Genomic DNA, 17,003 nt, shown 5'->3' with positions numbered 1-17,003 from the left:
GGCTCAAGCCAGGAGTGTGATGGAATTTTTAAAAAATTCTTTCATGGGATGTGGGTGTTGCTCGTGAGGCCAGCATTTGTTGCCCATCCCAAAATGCCCTTGACAACTGAGTGGCTTGCTCAGCCATTTCAAACAGCAGTTAAGAGTCAACCACATTGCTGTAGGCAACAGATTTTCTTCCCTAAAGGACATTAGTGAACCAGATGAGTTTTCTTCCGACAATCAATGGTAGCTTCATGGTACTATTACTCAGATTAGCTTTCAATTCCAGATTTTTATTAATTAATTGAATTTAAGTAATTGAATTTAAATTCCACTAGCTGCCATGGTGGAATTTGAACCCTGTTCCCAAGGCATTAACCTGGGCCTTTGGATTACCAGTTCAGTGACATTACCACTACGCCACTATCTCCCACTACTGCTTCTCCACTTGCCTGAACGAGCGTAACTCCAACAACACTAGAATCTTGACACCATCCAAGACAAAGCAGACCACATGATTGGCACCCCATCCACCACCTTAAACATTCACTCCCTCTACCACTGGCACACATGGCAGCAGTGTACCAGCTATAAGATGCACTGCATCCACTCACCAAGATTCCTTCCAAAATCGCAATCTCAACACCTAGTAGAACAAAGGCATCTGACGTATGGGAACACCACCACCTCCAAGTTCCCCTCCAAGTCTCACACCATCCTGACTTGGAACTATATTGCTGTTCCTTCACTCACTGTGTCAAACTCCTGAAACTCTCTCCCTAATAGTACTGTGGGTGTACCTACCCCATATGGAGAGCAGAGGTTCAAGAAGGCAGTTCACCACCACCTGCTCAAGGGCAATTAAGGATGGGCAACAAAAGCTGGCCTTGCCAACGATGCTCACATCCCAAGAAGGAATGAATAAAAACAAAAATCATCCTTGTAAATCTTTCTGTACCCTTTTCAGTATCACTGTATCCTTTTTATAATATGACGACCAGAACTGTACACTGTACTCTAAGTGTGGTCCAACCAAAGGTTTGAGACAACTTGAGCATAAATTCCCTATTTTTCAATTCTATCCATCTAGAAATAATCCCGAGCGTTTGGTTTGCTTTTTTATTTAAACTGGCTTTAGTTTACCACTTTTAGTGATTTGTTTATTTTTACTCCCAGATCCTTTTGCTTCTCCACCCCATTTAGAATCCTACTTTTAAGTAACGTGACCTCCTTATTTTCCTTAGCCAGTTTGAAGAAAGCTAATTTAAGCTAATAAAATTCCACACATTAATGGTAAACTCCAATGTAATTTTTTTCCTGATCTTCTTCTTCTTTGGCCTCCTTGTTTCAAAAGACAATGGTTAAGCGCCTAGAGGTGGTCAGTGGTTTGTGAAGCAGCGCCTGGAGTGGCTATAAAGGCCAATTCGAGAGTGACAGACTCTTCCACAGGTGCTGCAGATAAAATTGGTTGTCGGGGCTGTTACACAGTTGGCTCTCCCCTTGCGCTTCTGTCTTTTTTCCTGCCAACTGCTAAGTCTCTTCGACTCGCCACTCTTTAGCCCCGCCTTTATGGCTGTCCGCCAGCTCTGGCGATCACTGGCAACTGACTCCTACGACTTGTGATCAATGTCACAGGACTTCATGTCGCATTTGTAGACGTCTTTGAAGCGGAGACATGGACGGCCGGTGGGTCTGATACCAATGACGAGCTCTCTGTACAATGTGTCTTTAGGGATCCTGCCATCTTCCATGCGGCACACATGGCCAAGTCATCTCAAGCGCCGCTGGCTCAGTAGGGTGTATATGCTGGTGATGTTGGCCGCCTCGAGGACTTCTGCGTTGGAGATACGGTCCTGCCACCTGATGCCAAGGATTCTCCGGAGGCAGTGAAGATGGAATGAATTGAGACGTCGCTCGTGGCTGATATACATTGTCCAGGCCTCGCTGCTGTAGAGCAAGGTACTGAGGACACAGGCTTGAAACACTCTGACTTTTGTGTTCCGTGTCAGTGCGCCATTTTCCCACACTCTCTTGGCCAGTCTGGACATAGCAGAGGAAGCCTTTCCCATGCACTTGTTGATTTCTGCATCTAGAGACAGGTTACTGGTGATAGTTGAGCCTAGGTAGGTGAACTCTTGAACCACTTCCAGAACGTGGTCGCCGATATTGATGGATGGAGCATTCTGAAGTCCTGTCCCATGATGTTCGTTTTCTTGAGACTAATGGTTCGGCCAAATTCGTTGCAGGCAGCCGCAATCCTGTCGATGAGTCTCTTCAGACACTCTTCTGTGTGGGATGTTAATGCAGCATCGTCAGCAAAGAGGAGTTCCCTGATGAGGGCTTTCCGCACTTTGGTCTTCGCTCTTAGACGGGCAAGGTTGAACAACCTGCCATCTGATCATGTGTGGAGGAAAATTCCTTCTTCTATACATTGATGAAAAGGAGGGGGAATATTCATCTTATATCCTTCAACAAACAGACTATATATTGATTAGCAGTTACAATTCTTACTAACCACAGACTGATTTTACAAATTTATCTGAAATGGTCAAAAGATATTTGCATAGTAGAATCCACAGTCTGATTTTGAATCACGAGAAAATGATTGAAAAAAAGGACTCGTGATTATCTGTTCCAAATGGAAATCTTCCTCAGCAGGAATGTATGATGAGATCTAAGGTCATTGCAACAAAGTGTGTACAACTGGTTGATTGCAAGTGTCTGGAGTTCATCAACTTCGGCCTTGACTTGGCTGGCATTCTTATGCCCGAGTCAAAAGATCGTGGGTTCAAGCCCAAAGTCTTGAGCACATAATCCAGGTTGGTTCACTTCTGCACAGTACTATGGCAGTACTGCATTGCCTAAGAATATACTTGCCTTCCAGGATGATTCTAGGATAGTAGGCAGTTTTGGAGGATGAGAGTGCAACACAAGGGGCCAGTATTTGCGATCAAAATCACAGCAAGGCTAATGACATTTGTCATTATTTATGGGTAAATGGTGCAGCAACTTCAGGCAGATATGCAGTCAAATGTGAATATCCAAAAGTCGCTTTCCAACTTGCGTCACTCCACTATTAGCTTCACGAAAATGGCATCTTGCCTTTGGCTTCCCCATTTTGATTTCATATTTTTAGGAACTTTTCTATTTGTCCATTAAAATTGTCACAGAGTTAAGTTTTCTCATTACTAGCATCAGTACCCTCTTAATGACGTGATAAGTATTAATGACTGCCAATCAACCTCTCTGGCACCAAAGATGAACTATTATAAATCTGGAATTTAATTCTTTCAGGTTTTGAATGTTTTAGGGAGATTTAAAAATGTCAAATTTTAACTATTACCTTTTTTCTATTTCCACCTCCATAACATCGCCCAGCTTCACCCTGCCTCAGCTCATTTGCTGCTGAAACTCTCATTCATGCCTTTTTTACCTCTAGACTTGACTATTCCAATGTATTCCTGGCCGGCTGCCCACTTTCTACGCTCTGCAAACTTGAAGTCATTCAAAACTCTGCTGACGGTGTCCTTACGCGTACCAAGTTCTGTTCGTTTATCACCCCTATGCTCGCTGACCTACAGTGGCTCCTGGTCAAGTAAAGCCTTGATTTTAAAAATTCTCATCCCTGTTTTCAAAGCCCTCCATGGTCTTGCCCCTCACTATCTCTGTAATCTTCTCCAGCCCCACTATCCTCTGAGATAGCTGCAATCATCTAATTCTGTTCTCTTGAACATCCCTAATTTAAATTGCTCCACCATTGGTGGCTGTGCTTTCTGCTGCCTAGGCCATAAGCTCTGGAATTCCGTCCCTAAACCTCTTCAACTCTCTACTTCTCGTTCTTCCTTAAAATCAACCTCTTTGACCAAGCTTTTGGTCATCTGCCCTAATATCACCTTCTGTGACTTGGTGTCAAATTTTGCTTTATAGCGCTCCTGTGAGGTGCCTTGGAATGTTTTATTACGTTAAAGGTACTATAAGATGTTACTTTACTTTTCTGTCTCTTTTCTTCTTTCTCTTTCTGTACCTGATTTGACATTGAACTCACCCCCATTAATTCACCCTTCTTCTCAGTCCTTCTGCTGTTTGTACAGTCGTGGAACTGGACTTTTGTCTTGGGGCCACGACCCCAAAGTGAGGCTCAAATCCAGGTCCTGAACCCCCACCATGTAGAAAATAGTCAACCAACATGATTTTCAAAGGAATGGCCAATTAATGGCCAGAGGGTATGCTTGCTCTCCAATTAAGGATGGTGGGAAGACTCTGGAAGCTGGATGGCCAATAGGAGGCCCTTCAGCACTGAAGAAGCTGCAGTCTGCCGATGCAGGTAAAGGAGATGGACGTGCCCTCTCAGCACTTTTTACAAACTTTTAAAAAAAGAAATGGCTACAGGTGCTGGACCACCACTGTGGATGTATAGCAGCTGCAGGGGGTGGGGGGGCTGCCTTAAATTGATTGTGGAGCGCAGGCCCCCACCCCAGTCTGCCACTGGGAGGCTGCCTTAGGCATTTACAGATCTGTCGAGCTCCGGACGCTGCCGGGGAGGCCCGCAGGCCGACTGGAAAATTCCACTCTTCCTCTGATTACTGGCCTAAATAGCCTTTTAAATACGTTAACAAGTTATGAGCCATTGTGGGTGGCTCGCCATCACCCTGCCTCCTTAAAAACAGCCTGGAGGTGGGAAGATGCTGGCAAATTGGCAGGTGCCGGCAAATTGCAGGACCGCTCGCCTCCTGCAAGCTTCCAGAATCAAGCCCAGAGTCAGAGTCATAATAGCACAGAAGGAAACCATTCAGCCCATCAAGACCATGGCAATTTCCCAATCCTAAAATGTCATTGTTTAGAGATGCCTTCTTCATTGCTAGTTCACTCTGATCACAGGTTCCTTTGCTACACTGATATCAGCTTGTGCTTTCAGAAACCGTGTGTGCTTTTTTGAACTGAAAGTTGCAGGGGCAAATCCAGGCAACCACAGACACTGTTAGATATGAAGCCACAGCAAATTCTGGTCAAATAATGCTTTACATGATCAAGCGAAATCTAGTGATTGATAACTAGGCCAATTGTGAGCTGGGTAAACTCGGGTCTATGGCCTTTTGATTTGAGGGAGGGAAGATGGGGGCTGTACCAGAATACTAGGCTTTTATGGTTTTCCTCTTTATCACTATTTTAACTCCTCTGTTAATCCATTTGTTTAGCTTACAATTATTTCTCTTTGGTATGTACTTGTCTTATATGTTTAATATTAGTTTTAAACATTTTCAATGTTTTCTTTGCCTGAACTTTTCAACACTGCATCACACTTAATTTCTTTCAGTTCACCCCTCATGCTATTGAAGCTTGTTTTTGAAATTCTTAGTTGTTAGATGTTTTCAAATTTGATTATGGGCACTGATCCCAAGAGATTCCATTGCTTCAAAATTGGGGTCATCATCCTGAGTGGTTGCAAGGACCAAGTCTGACTCTGATATCCCCTGAGTTGAGTCCATATTATCCTTGAGGATTGGTACTACTGGTTTGACTGTGCTCCTCAATCACTATGAGGGTTTCCAGTATTTGAATCCGATAGGTACTGTTCCAAATATCAAAGAATGAAGCAAAATAAACACTTTCCATTGAGAATATAATGGTATCGTATCACACAGTGAAGCAGTCATGAGTTGCTATTCTCCTGTAGCAGGGAAGAAAACTGATGTATTAGCCAAGGAAATATACCTTTACAATTCAGGAAAGGACATTAAATGGGTATTGTCTTATCAGAATGTCAATGTTTAAAAGTTGTTCGAGGAACTACAACTGTTCTGATTCAACTGTGGTCGCGGATGCGAAAAGAAAAAACGATTTTCATTTGCAGACACATGTATATTGATTCTGTGCTCAATGAGTTCACAGAATAAGCACCATGTATTCACAGATTTTTAAAGTTAATCCTACTTGAAATTGGAAACTTTCAAACACTTGCAACTGTGGTATACATATCCCTGATGAGGACAAAAGCAAATGTCTATGACTGAAAAGGAGTTCTTGGCCTTCAACATTTGTTTTATGCTTTTAGAACCTCATCAATTATTTTATCTCCATTATCTCAGATGCAGTACCTAACTACTACTCTTGTTTTTCACCATATTTCATGTGACCAGATAAATGGTGCAAGTTAGTTTTCAAAAGTAATCATAAAAGGTTAAGTCGTAATTTCCAAAGCTGTAAGAAATCCCAGTCGCATCGTAAAGCGCACATGTTCTTGTATCCTTGCTTCCAAGCAAGAAAACATTAAGGAACGGTAAGACTTGATCGACCTTGCATGCACACTAGCCAAGCGTGCAGGTTTTGTCAACAGCAGGTTGCTGCAATTGGAAAGATCGTTAATCATTTTGAACAATGCTGTAACTGCCCCAAAATGGCCCATAGGACACAATGAGAGGTCTGTCATTAAAAGATTCTACTCCAAAATTTGATTTCATTGTAAAACTAGTGTCTGGCTTCAAGTCTTTTTGAGAAACAAATCTAGAATAAATGTTGTAATGCTGTTCGATCAATAAAGAAGAGCATTCTTACAACTGTATAGCAATAATTTACCTTTTATCAGTCGTCTGCTTAAGTGCACCACCCCTCAAATTGCACAGGCAACAATCCTGCAGAAAATGGGAGAAACATCAAGTAATTCATTCTGTCAATCCTTTCTCACACATATAAATGTCAATTACAAAGATGACAGTGGCTGTAGTGTTACTTGTACAAATCTTAATGAAAGAGCTTTAATATCATAAATTATGAGGTTGTAACTCTACTTAATGCGGTGTTATTACACCTACAAATTTAAATTGATTTAAAACAATCCAGCTAACAAACATTAAGTCTGTACAAAAGACCAATCAAAGCATTCCTCAGTTGTGAAATGTAGATATCACATTCCACTGAAGATTACTCTAAACTGTAGAAAGTCAGAAAATTACAACACCATAAAGCAAGTTCGGCAATTCTCAAATGGAGATATGAAAACTGAAGAGAATTTTTCAAAATCTGAAGATTTCTGGAATAACCTCCAACAAATTGACATCTGCAATTGATTAGCTCAATTTTCACATGAAAGCAAACAGCAACAAATTGGATGATATTGTGTGCACCAATTGAAAACAAGCACAAGTTAGTATATATACTTCCAATGAGACACAGCTAAAGACATCTGAAAATAACTAACCAACAATGAGCAAATAGCAGACACCACCAATAAAAAAAGGAAATGGGGTGCCAATATCACTGAAAATATTTTTTGGAATTTGAGTCATCATCTTGGATTCTTGGATGCAAGAAATTGCATTAATGAGGTCTGCAACACTGACCAATTTTAAAGAAAATATTTAAACTTACCTGAACAGTAGCATTTAGTGTATTAGAAATGCCTGCAATAATGTTTTCCATCAGAACACAGAGCTATGTTAGAAACATTTCATGTGGCTCCCTCGACCTATCACTATCAGCTGAAGAGAGTCAACGAATTAGTGGGCTACAATTCCTAATGTACATGGATGCTTACAATTTTTAGAATGTAAAGTAAAGCTGGTCATTAATCGAGCATTGCATGGCCTCGCATTTGTAAACCACAATGGACAATTAATTAGTGTGGGACAAAAATCCTGGGGAAACCATTCTTCACCACTGTGAAAGTAACTGGATTTTTTAAAATTTGTACAACCCTTCAAAAAAAACAAATAAATCATGAAATACAACATTTTCCTGAGGCAACTTTGAAAACAAAAATGATCTATAGTATTTATTAGCAGATCTCCTACAACTATAGGCAAGTACAGTAAACAGTCAAACAGTACGCAGCTTGATGAATAAGCAGTCAAATGGTGAAGGACTCAGACAGGAACTCAGGGATGCATTGTAACTTGTTAATAACTGCATCTCTTACATATTATCTAAGAACTCAAACTCCAGGAAAACAAAATTCTTCCAAACATTCGCAAATTTTGAAAAGTCTGCATCACGAGTCAAGGTTGAAGTTCTGAATTTAGAACAGGTTCGCTTGGAGCTGCGCACATTCCTCCACGTGCAATTCACCTGAAATCGGCCAAACCAGCACAAAAGATCATGGAAACAGCATGCAGCTTGAAGAATAAGCAGTCAAAAGCAGAGGCTGTAAAACTTCAACCATTTTTGTGAGAAAAGACATGAATATTTTGAATATAATTTTTAACTTACAAAAAACTGACTACTGTACACCAATATAACTAGAAAATGATTCTGTATAATTTTTTAAAAGTTATTTTTAGTTATTTAAAGCCAGGTTACTCACAGGCAGTGGACTAGACACTGATTAAAATGCTTATTTTTTGTGATAAACTCGTTGACAGCTGTCCTCATTAAACTGCACCAAGTTATCAGTAGTAAATATAATCAAATAATATTTTTAAAGCAAAATATATTTTTAAGAAATTACATTCTTAAACGTTGCCCAAATGCATTGGTTCATGGAAGACCTTATATCCGGTGATACGCAAATATGTTTGAACGTAAACGTGAGAAAAAAACACACTTCTCAAAACTAGATTTAGAGGATATAGACAATTGGATAAGGAAAAAAAAAGGGTTATGGCACATTCAGAGGGCTGAAATCAGCATAGGTCCGAGAGCAGTATAGAAAGTGTAGGGGGGTACTTAAAAAAGTAATTCGGAGAGCGAAGAGGGGGCATGAAAAAACACTGGGGGGCAAGATAAAGGAAAATCCCAAGATGTATTCTAAGTATATTAAGGGCAAGAGGATAACCAGGGAAAGAGTAGGGCCCATTAGAGACCAAAGTGTCAATCTGTGTGTGGAGCCGGAGGACGAGGGGTGGTTTTAAATGATTACCTTTCATCTGCGTTCACTATGGAGGACGACGTAGGTGTAAAGATCAGAGAGGGGGATTGTGATAAACTCGAACAAATTAGCATTGAAAGGGTGGAAGTATTAGCTGTATTAGCAGACTTAAAAGTGGATAAATCCCCAAGCCCAGATGAGGTGTATCCCAGGCTATTGTGTGAGGCAAGGGAGGAGATAGCAGGGGCTCTGACACACATTTTCAAATCCTCTCTGGCACAGGAGAGGTGCCAGAGGTCTGGAGGACAACGAATGTGGTACCATTATTCAAGAAGGGTAGCAGGGTTAAACCAAATAATTACAGGGTGGTGAGTCTAACATCAGTGGTAGGGAAACTACTGGAAAAAATTCTGAGGGATAGGATAAATCTCCACTTGGAGAGGCAGGGATTAATCAGAGATATTCAGCAAGGCTTTGTCAGGGGGAGATCATGTCTAACAAACTTGATTGAATTTTTCGAGGAGGTGACGAGATGTGTAGATGAGGATAAAGCAGTTGATGTAGCCTACATGGACTTCAGTAAGGCTTCTGATAAGGTCCCGCATGGGAGATTGGTTAAGAAGAGCCCATGGGATCCAGGGCAATTTGGCAAATTTGATCCAAAATTGGCTCAGTGGCAGGAGGCAGAGGGTGACGGTTGCTTTTGCGAGTGGAAGCCTGTGACCAGTGGTGTACCACAGGGATCAGTGCTGGAACCCTTGCTGTTTGTAGTGTACATTAATGATTTAGATGTGAATGTAGAAGGTATGATCAGTAAGTTCACAGATGGCACGAAAATTGGTGGCGTTGTAAATAGTGAGGAGGAAAGCCTTGGATTACAGGACGATACAGATGGGCTGGTAAGATGGGCACGGTAACGGCAAATGGAATTTAATAATGAGAAGTGTGAGGTGATGCATTTCGGGAGGAGTAATAAGGCAAGGGAATATACAATGGGTAGTAGGACCCTAGGAAGTACAGAGGTTCAGAGGAACCTTGGTGTACTTGTCCATAGATCACTGAAGGCAGCAGCGCAGGTAGATAAGGTGGTTAGGAAGGCATATGGGATACTTGCCTTTATTAGCCGAGGCATAGAATATAAGAGCAGGGAGGTTATGATGGAGCTGTATAAAACGCTAGTTAGGCCACAGTTGGAGTACTGTGTACAGTTCTGGGCACCACACTATAGGGAGGATGCGGAGGAGATTCACCAGGATGTTGCCTGGGCTGGAGCATTTCAGCTGTGAAGAGAGACTGGATAGGCTAGGGTTGTTTTCCTTAGAGCAGAGAAGACTTGAATGAGGTGTACAAAATTATGAGGGGCATAGATAGGAAAAAACGTTTTCCCTTAGCAGAGGGGTCAATAACGAGGGGCATAGATTTAAGGTAAGGGGAAGGAGGTTCAGAGGGGATTTGAGGAAGACATTTTTTAGCCAGAGGGTGGTTGGAATCTGGAACACACTGCTTGAAGGGGTGGGAGAGGCAGGAACCCTCACAACATTTAAGAAGTATCTAGATGAGCACCTGAAATGCCATAGCACAGAAGGTTACAGGCCAAGTGCTGGAAAATGGGATCAGAATAGATACGTACTTGATGGACGGCATGGACACAATGGGCCAAAAGGCCTGTTTCTGTGCTGTATAAGTTTATGACTCTAATTTTGGGTGCAATTTGCACTTGAATTACTGGTTGCGCCCAAAGCCAAATCTCAATCCCCTTGTGTTAAGCAATACCTTTTGGTAATACTGAGCGATGTTGAATAGATATTTGGCAATGAAGAACAGCTACAAATCACTAACCATTTTTTAAATGTCATATATTTCTTGTCCTTTGATATGAAGATCCATAGCTTAAACAAGCGGTTAATAAACAGATGCTCCCCCATATTAAACGCAGAGAAATATTCATTTACGTAAGCATAGTACCTGATAAGAACACATTTATTTGTCTATAATAAAAGCAAAAGACTGCGGATGCTGGAAATCTGAAATAAAAACAAGAAATGCTGGAAATACTCAGCAGGTCTGGTAGCATCTGTGGAGAGTGAAGCAGAGTTAACGTTTCAGGTCAGTGACCCTTCTTATTTGTCTACTTGCATTTACGTACTTCACAGAAATTCGTCAAAAATTTACTTCTTCATCTGAGATCTCTTACAAATTTTTTGCCATATCGTCTCAGTGGAGCTGTGGACTTGTCCACCATTTTCACACCTCTTTCTAAGAAATAATCTCTGACCCAGCAAGCAGCACCATGGTTGATCAACACCTTTCTTAAAGTAGGGGTCTATTGCTAAGGAATCTTTTCTGCAGAAAGAAGACATTATATCGGCAGGCACTACAACTAAATTGGATGTTAGCACATGCTAGTCTTGCAGACATTACAATAGCTAAGACCTTTAATAAGTGAAGGCTTCAAACCGTCGGCTGCAGTCAGAGAATGAACATTTTCCATTCGGAGTTATAATTAACAGGTTTAGAGGATGAAAAAAATCTAAGTTGGTAGTCTTTGGGCAGAACCTTGTCCTATTTACTGGACAGGCTGTGAACCATGAATATTTTGAAGGCAAATTCCAAAACTTGTTGCTGTTCAGAGATGGTCTGGCAGAGTGAGCCGTTGAGTTTTCAGTAGGCCAAAGTCAGACTGAGATTTCTATGACATTGCAGTACACACATTAGCATAACTTTATCTCTCTGGATTATCAAACTGGCCTAGATGATCTGTCTTTGGTGGGTTTGGTTGATGTTGACCCAGACATTAGGGAATCTCTGTGCTCTTCTTTGAATAGTACCACGGGATCCTTAACCTCCACTTGAATGACAGGAATGAGCCGATAACATTTCATCCGCAAGACAGTACCGCAGTACTTCCCGAGCACTGCACTTGATTATCAGCTTAAATTGTGCGCTCAAGTCCTGGTGTGGTACTCAAACCGATGACTTTCTGCCTCAGCCCTATACTTAGGATGTCCAAGAACAGGTGCCTGAGTAGTATTCATAATTTATAAATGCAACCACTATACGCATCCACATAAAAAAATCAACTTGGCTTATTGTTCAGCTTGTTAACATTGTATCGAAAAACACAATGCAAATGATTCCAATGAGCAGATTATGTAGATTGCTCAGGTGTTACGGTAATTCAAATACAAAACTGCTTTTTAAGTATTTTTGTGGGCAAATAACATCACCAATTTGCATTAGATAATTGGTAATATAAGATTTGTTTGGTTTGCAGTTGTCTCACTAGCAATAGACAAAGCTTGGCTAATAAATGTAGATGGAGTGGGGCGTTCTACAACACAGAAGGAGACCATTTATTCCATCACGTCAGCAACAATGTTAATTCAATCGGAGATATCAGGCTACAGATTCCAGTATCCTTATGGAAGAGAATTGGCGCATTCTGGGAGGGCAAGGAAAAATTTGGGCAGACCTTGTTTCTGCCAGATTTTCCTGCCTCTGATCACTTTGAAAAGTTCTGACAGATGGCAGCAGGCAGTTCTGCCTGCACAACTTCCATCATCACAGCACAATTGGCGGTGGTACCACAGAATCGTTGCAGCTTAGGAGGCCATTCGGCCCATCGAGTCCGCACCAATTCTCTGAAAGAGCAACTCCCTCAGTTCCATTCCCCCGCCTTCTCCCCATAACCCTGCACACTCTTCCTTTTCATATAACTGCCAAATTCCCTTTTGAATGTTCCAATTGAACGTGCCTCCACCACACTCTCAGGCAGAGCATTCCAGACCTTAACTACTTGCTGCGTGAAAACATTTTTCCTCATGTCACTTTTGCTGCTCTTACCAAATACTTTAAATCTGTGTCCTCTCATTCTCGATCCTTTCATGAATGAGAACAGTTTCTCTCTATCTACTCTGTCCAGACCCCTCATGACTTTGAATACCTCTATCAAATCACCTCTCAGCCTTCTCTTCTCCAAAGAAAACAGTCCTAACTTCTCCAATGTTCAGTGGAATGCCAAGCTCGCCAAGAGATATCACCTATGCTGCCCAGTTTACAGCCAACAGAAAGTACACTTTCAGGCACGCTTGACCTATAATAGTTATAATTGGGCTCCAAAATGCCATATCCAAACAACAATTGATGACTGTAAGGAAAGGGATAAACATTATCAGAAGCTAACAATTTCTCTCTATGTCTTAGCTGTGGCTCAGTTGATGGCACTCTCAACTTCTGAGGCAGAAGCTTATTGGTTCAAGTGCCACTCCAGGACTTGAGCACAAAAACCAAGGCTGATATTCCGGTGCAGTACTGAGGGAGTGCTGCACCATCCAAGGTGATGTCTTTCAGGTGAGACATTAAACAGAGGTCCCGTCTGCCCTCTCAGGTGGACGCAAAAGATCCCATGGCATTATTTCGAAGAGTTGGAGAGTTACTTACAGTGTCTTGGCCAATATTCACCCCTCAACAAACATCACAAAAACAGATTATCTGGTCATTACCGCATTGCTGCTTGTGGGTGTTTGGTGTGTGCAAACTGGTTGCTGCGTTTCCCACCTTACAACATTGACTACACTTCCAAAAATCTTCACTGGCTGTGAACCATTGTGGAATTTCCTGCAGTCCCGAAAGGTGCTATATACGTCTTTCTTTCTTTTCTTTGGCCACGGGTCCCTGCACTCCTACCGAATCCCCTCAGAATTCCAGTGCCTTGGTTGGGCATGTACTTTGTTGCACTATAATTGAAGCAAACCCCATCCCTTTTATACAAATTACCTCACCCTTAGATTTTAAGTAGTTATTGTCAGGCAAACCCCCACCTGCCAAGACTGAGGCACACATTATTTCGTCACATGAACAAAAACTTAAAATTGCAAGCCCTGACTGGAAGGACATTTGCATAATACCAGACAATGCTGAAAAAATGGGGACCCAGTAGTTACTTCCCCAATACACAGAAGTGGTCAGACCAGTTTTAGTCACATGACTGGCTGTTGCAGAGAATTTGAACTTCCAATAAAGGATTTTGAAGAGACTGTTCCATATAAGGAGCAAGTCACATGACTAACCTGCTGGGCAACCTGAGTGTGTGCTCATGGACTGGGAACATCGTCTCTCCGCCTGCCTTCATCTCTTCCCACGGAACTGAATCTTATGAAACACGTGAAACTCAAAGAGAGAAAGGTTTCCTACGTGGACAAGGTTTTAAGAAGACTACTGAGCCCCAACGAAACGCAAGGCCATATCTTCAATCAAGGACTACAGCGAGCTCAAGAAACAGCAACAAGATTCTACTTATTTTTTCTTCTGCTCTTTTCTGTCCCTATCTGCATGTTTATATCGCCTGTGCATGCTAGCTTGGGCACATCGTATATCCGTAGGCGTGAACTGTATTACAGTTTGAGTTTAAGGTTTAATAAATTTCATCTTTCTTCTTTAAACCAAAGAAAGCCTGTTTGGGCTCATTTCTTTGCCTTATAATTGGAAAGTTGTGAACAAGGATTCACAAAGAGGGAGCTCAAAACACTGTGTGTTTAAAATGAAACCCTGTTACAATAAGACCAGGTAAAGACAGCAAAAGACCCCGAGACACATTTCTCACCTGGTCTTAACATTATCAACAGAGCAGGTGGGGAAGCTCGAATCTTGCCCCAATATTCTTTCGGTAACACATTCTGGACCAACGTCTACTTCAACATGATTTTCCACTATCCTTTCATATCCTTCCTTTTCAAATACTCTGAAAAAACCAACACTTCGCCTTATATTCCTCTAGTGATAACCTTCCAGTGACAACACCTCACATAGTCCAGGCAAACATTCAATAATCAGATTGAAAGACTGTAGTGTGCTGTCCTTTACCTGGCACTGGAACTTTCAACACCATTTACATGAGGCCATGTCATGGTATGTGAGAAAGCTTCTTTTTTGTACTGAATGGACAATGTGAACCCAAGACACATTGAAATTGCAACTGAAAGAAAAATACTGCCAAAGGCCAAAAACATACTCTATGATAAATTAGTTGAAAGCAATGTTTCTCACTTGACAGATCAGCAGGACAAAAACAAAGCAACTGATGCTGGCCACACAGGAGTACAAGGCTGAACTTGGCTTATGGGCACTGTCTTCCCAGAGCACAAAGGGAAAATAATCTGGCTTCAGTTGAAGTGCTATGAAAGGACAAGTGAAGCAAATTATTTTTCCAATTAGTGTAAATAACTTGTTTCACTTCATGTGTAATTTTAAAGATTACTAAAGCAGATAACTTTTATGATTCATCGGGAATATTTTTCTGCAGATTTCATAATATTGAAGTGAGCTGTTACGATCAAGTGAGGAGGGATTGAAGGTCTTCCCTCTTTTCTCTCTCCTCGTTTGACCACAACAGGTTTAATTCTTTCTTAAAGTGGATGTTCTGGCTAATTCAGTAGGTGTTTGATTACTTACTTGCTATAATCATACCAAGAACTAATTGGACAGGTTTTCTTGAGTTAACAGAGAAAGAGGTTAACTTTTATTGTACCTAAACTGAATAAAATAACACACCAACTTTCACTCTCACACACACACTAGAGATTTACACACACACAAATATGTTAGAGTGGGGGAGAGGTAGATTGGTTGAGTTAGAGTCCATAAAAAAGGTATACAGTCTGTGGAGTTTGGTGATTCGGCTGGCTTCCAGCTGAATTCAGTGGTCCTGAGGCTTTTAGTTTGAAGAGGTAGATAACTGATTTGGTGAGTCCGTTGGAGATAGAAATGCGGATGATTTCCTCCAACGGGGTTGCTCATTGTAACCAGAGTATGCAAAAGTGGTCAGTCAACATCAGGATTTGAAAGCTTTCGAGCTGGAATGGAGAGAGAGAAAAAGGGGGGACCTCCACTTGGGGTCTGCTCATGTCAGAGTCTAGTTGCTTTTCCTTTTGCTGCAGAGAAAACACCAGCTTAAAACCACAGATGGGGAGGGGCTTGTCACATGGCAGTCATTCAAACATTGCACTTGGCAGTATTTCTTCTTCCTGCTGAGAGAACAGGTCGTTCCTTTAAACTTTCTGGGTCTTGATTCTTGCTAGGGCCTTAGCAAGCATTTCGTCTCTCTCGTCACAAACGTTGCAGCGTAGGATACAGTGTTGCAAATTAGGTGATCATCCTAAGCTAAAAGGATGACTTTGCTGGCAGCTTGTCTTTTTAAAATGTATTTTTCCAAAAAATATAAATTCATATCTCGTCAGTGAATTGAAAAAAATTTACATTCAGCAAAACACATTGGCCGAACAGGAACACATTATCTTTTTATACTTATTACCTGCTTGGCTGGCAAATCGACTATAAGAAATCAAAAGCATACTTTTCTAGGAAATATAATATATAATTTCCTGGAAATACTGGGCAAGATTGAAGGTGCTTTAATGGAATAATGGAAAATCTGTACATTGTTTATTAGGATGGCAATAATGATTTATGATATTACCATAACCCAGGCATAATTCTATCATACATGTTGTCCATCCATCTGATCGAGACATTTAAGGGGTGAATCGAAGGCGAAGGGGGTAAAAAAAAACTTCCATCGAGAAACTACTAAGGACATATGAAAGTCACAAATGTGGCAAATGCAAGCAACAAAGCTTACTAATACAAGAAAGAGGAGCAATTAATTAAATTGCTCCAAAGTTTTGGGAAGTTGGTTGGAGCCTTCATCTTGAATTTTCTCCCAGCTGAAAATTTACTGATAAAAGTAACACTTATACCACAAGAAATGCAAAAGGTACATTCAGAATAAAATAATGCTTAATCAGAGTTGCTTGTAGAGTGCAATGCACCCCTGGAAAATATTGCTGTGACAGGCCTGCTTCTGTGCCAAGAGGTACTATGGTTGAGCTTTGACGCCAGTTTTGCTAGGCTCAAAATGGGGCCAACATTACGTGCACAGTTCATCAGATGTGGTGATTAAAATTAAGCGCTGGCTCCTACTGCTTTCTCCACCCAATTCCCACACCACTACCAAACTTGCCAGTTCTCTCCTGTTCTTCAATGTTGCCCCTATTGTTGCAAGTTCTCTCCTGTATCCACTCCTCAAATTTCTTTTGCTCCTCCCTGATGATCCCCACTCCCCAAAGATATGTGTATCTTCTCCTACCCCATTCAGACAGTGCGCCACTCCTTTCCTTCTCTACTCCCCATTTTGATGCTCTTCATCTGTCCCATGTTCCTAAGT

General features: G+C 41.4%; 1 protein-coding gene across 2 annotated transcripts in view; it reads right to left on the bottom strand.

Annotated features, from left to right (window-relative positions):
* LOC137369466 (lysine-specific demethylase 4C-like) overlaps positions 1-17,003 on the bottom strand; it is a 537,539-nt gene that overhangs the window by 191,570 nt on the left and 328,966 nt on the right. For both annotated transcript variants that reach the window (XM_068030713.1, XM_068030714.1), the window contains exon 16: positions 6,556-6,611. In XM_068030713.1, the coding sequence (XP_067886814.1) occupies positions 6,556-6,611 (56 nt within the window). The remainder of the gene's footprint in view (positions 1-6,555; positions 6,612-17,003) is intronic.

The sequence above is a fragment of the Heterodontus francisci genome, chromosome 4, assembly GCF_036365525.1.
Source record: "Heterodontus francisci isolate sHetFra1 chromosome 4, sHetFra1.hap1, whole genome shotgun sequence".
NCBI lineage: Eukaryota > Metazoa > Chordata > Chondrichthyes > Heterodontiformes > Heterodontidae > Heterodontus > Heterodontus francisci.
Note: the sequence above shows the minus strand (reverse complement) of the source record. Positions and strands in the feature narration are given on the sequence as shown.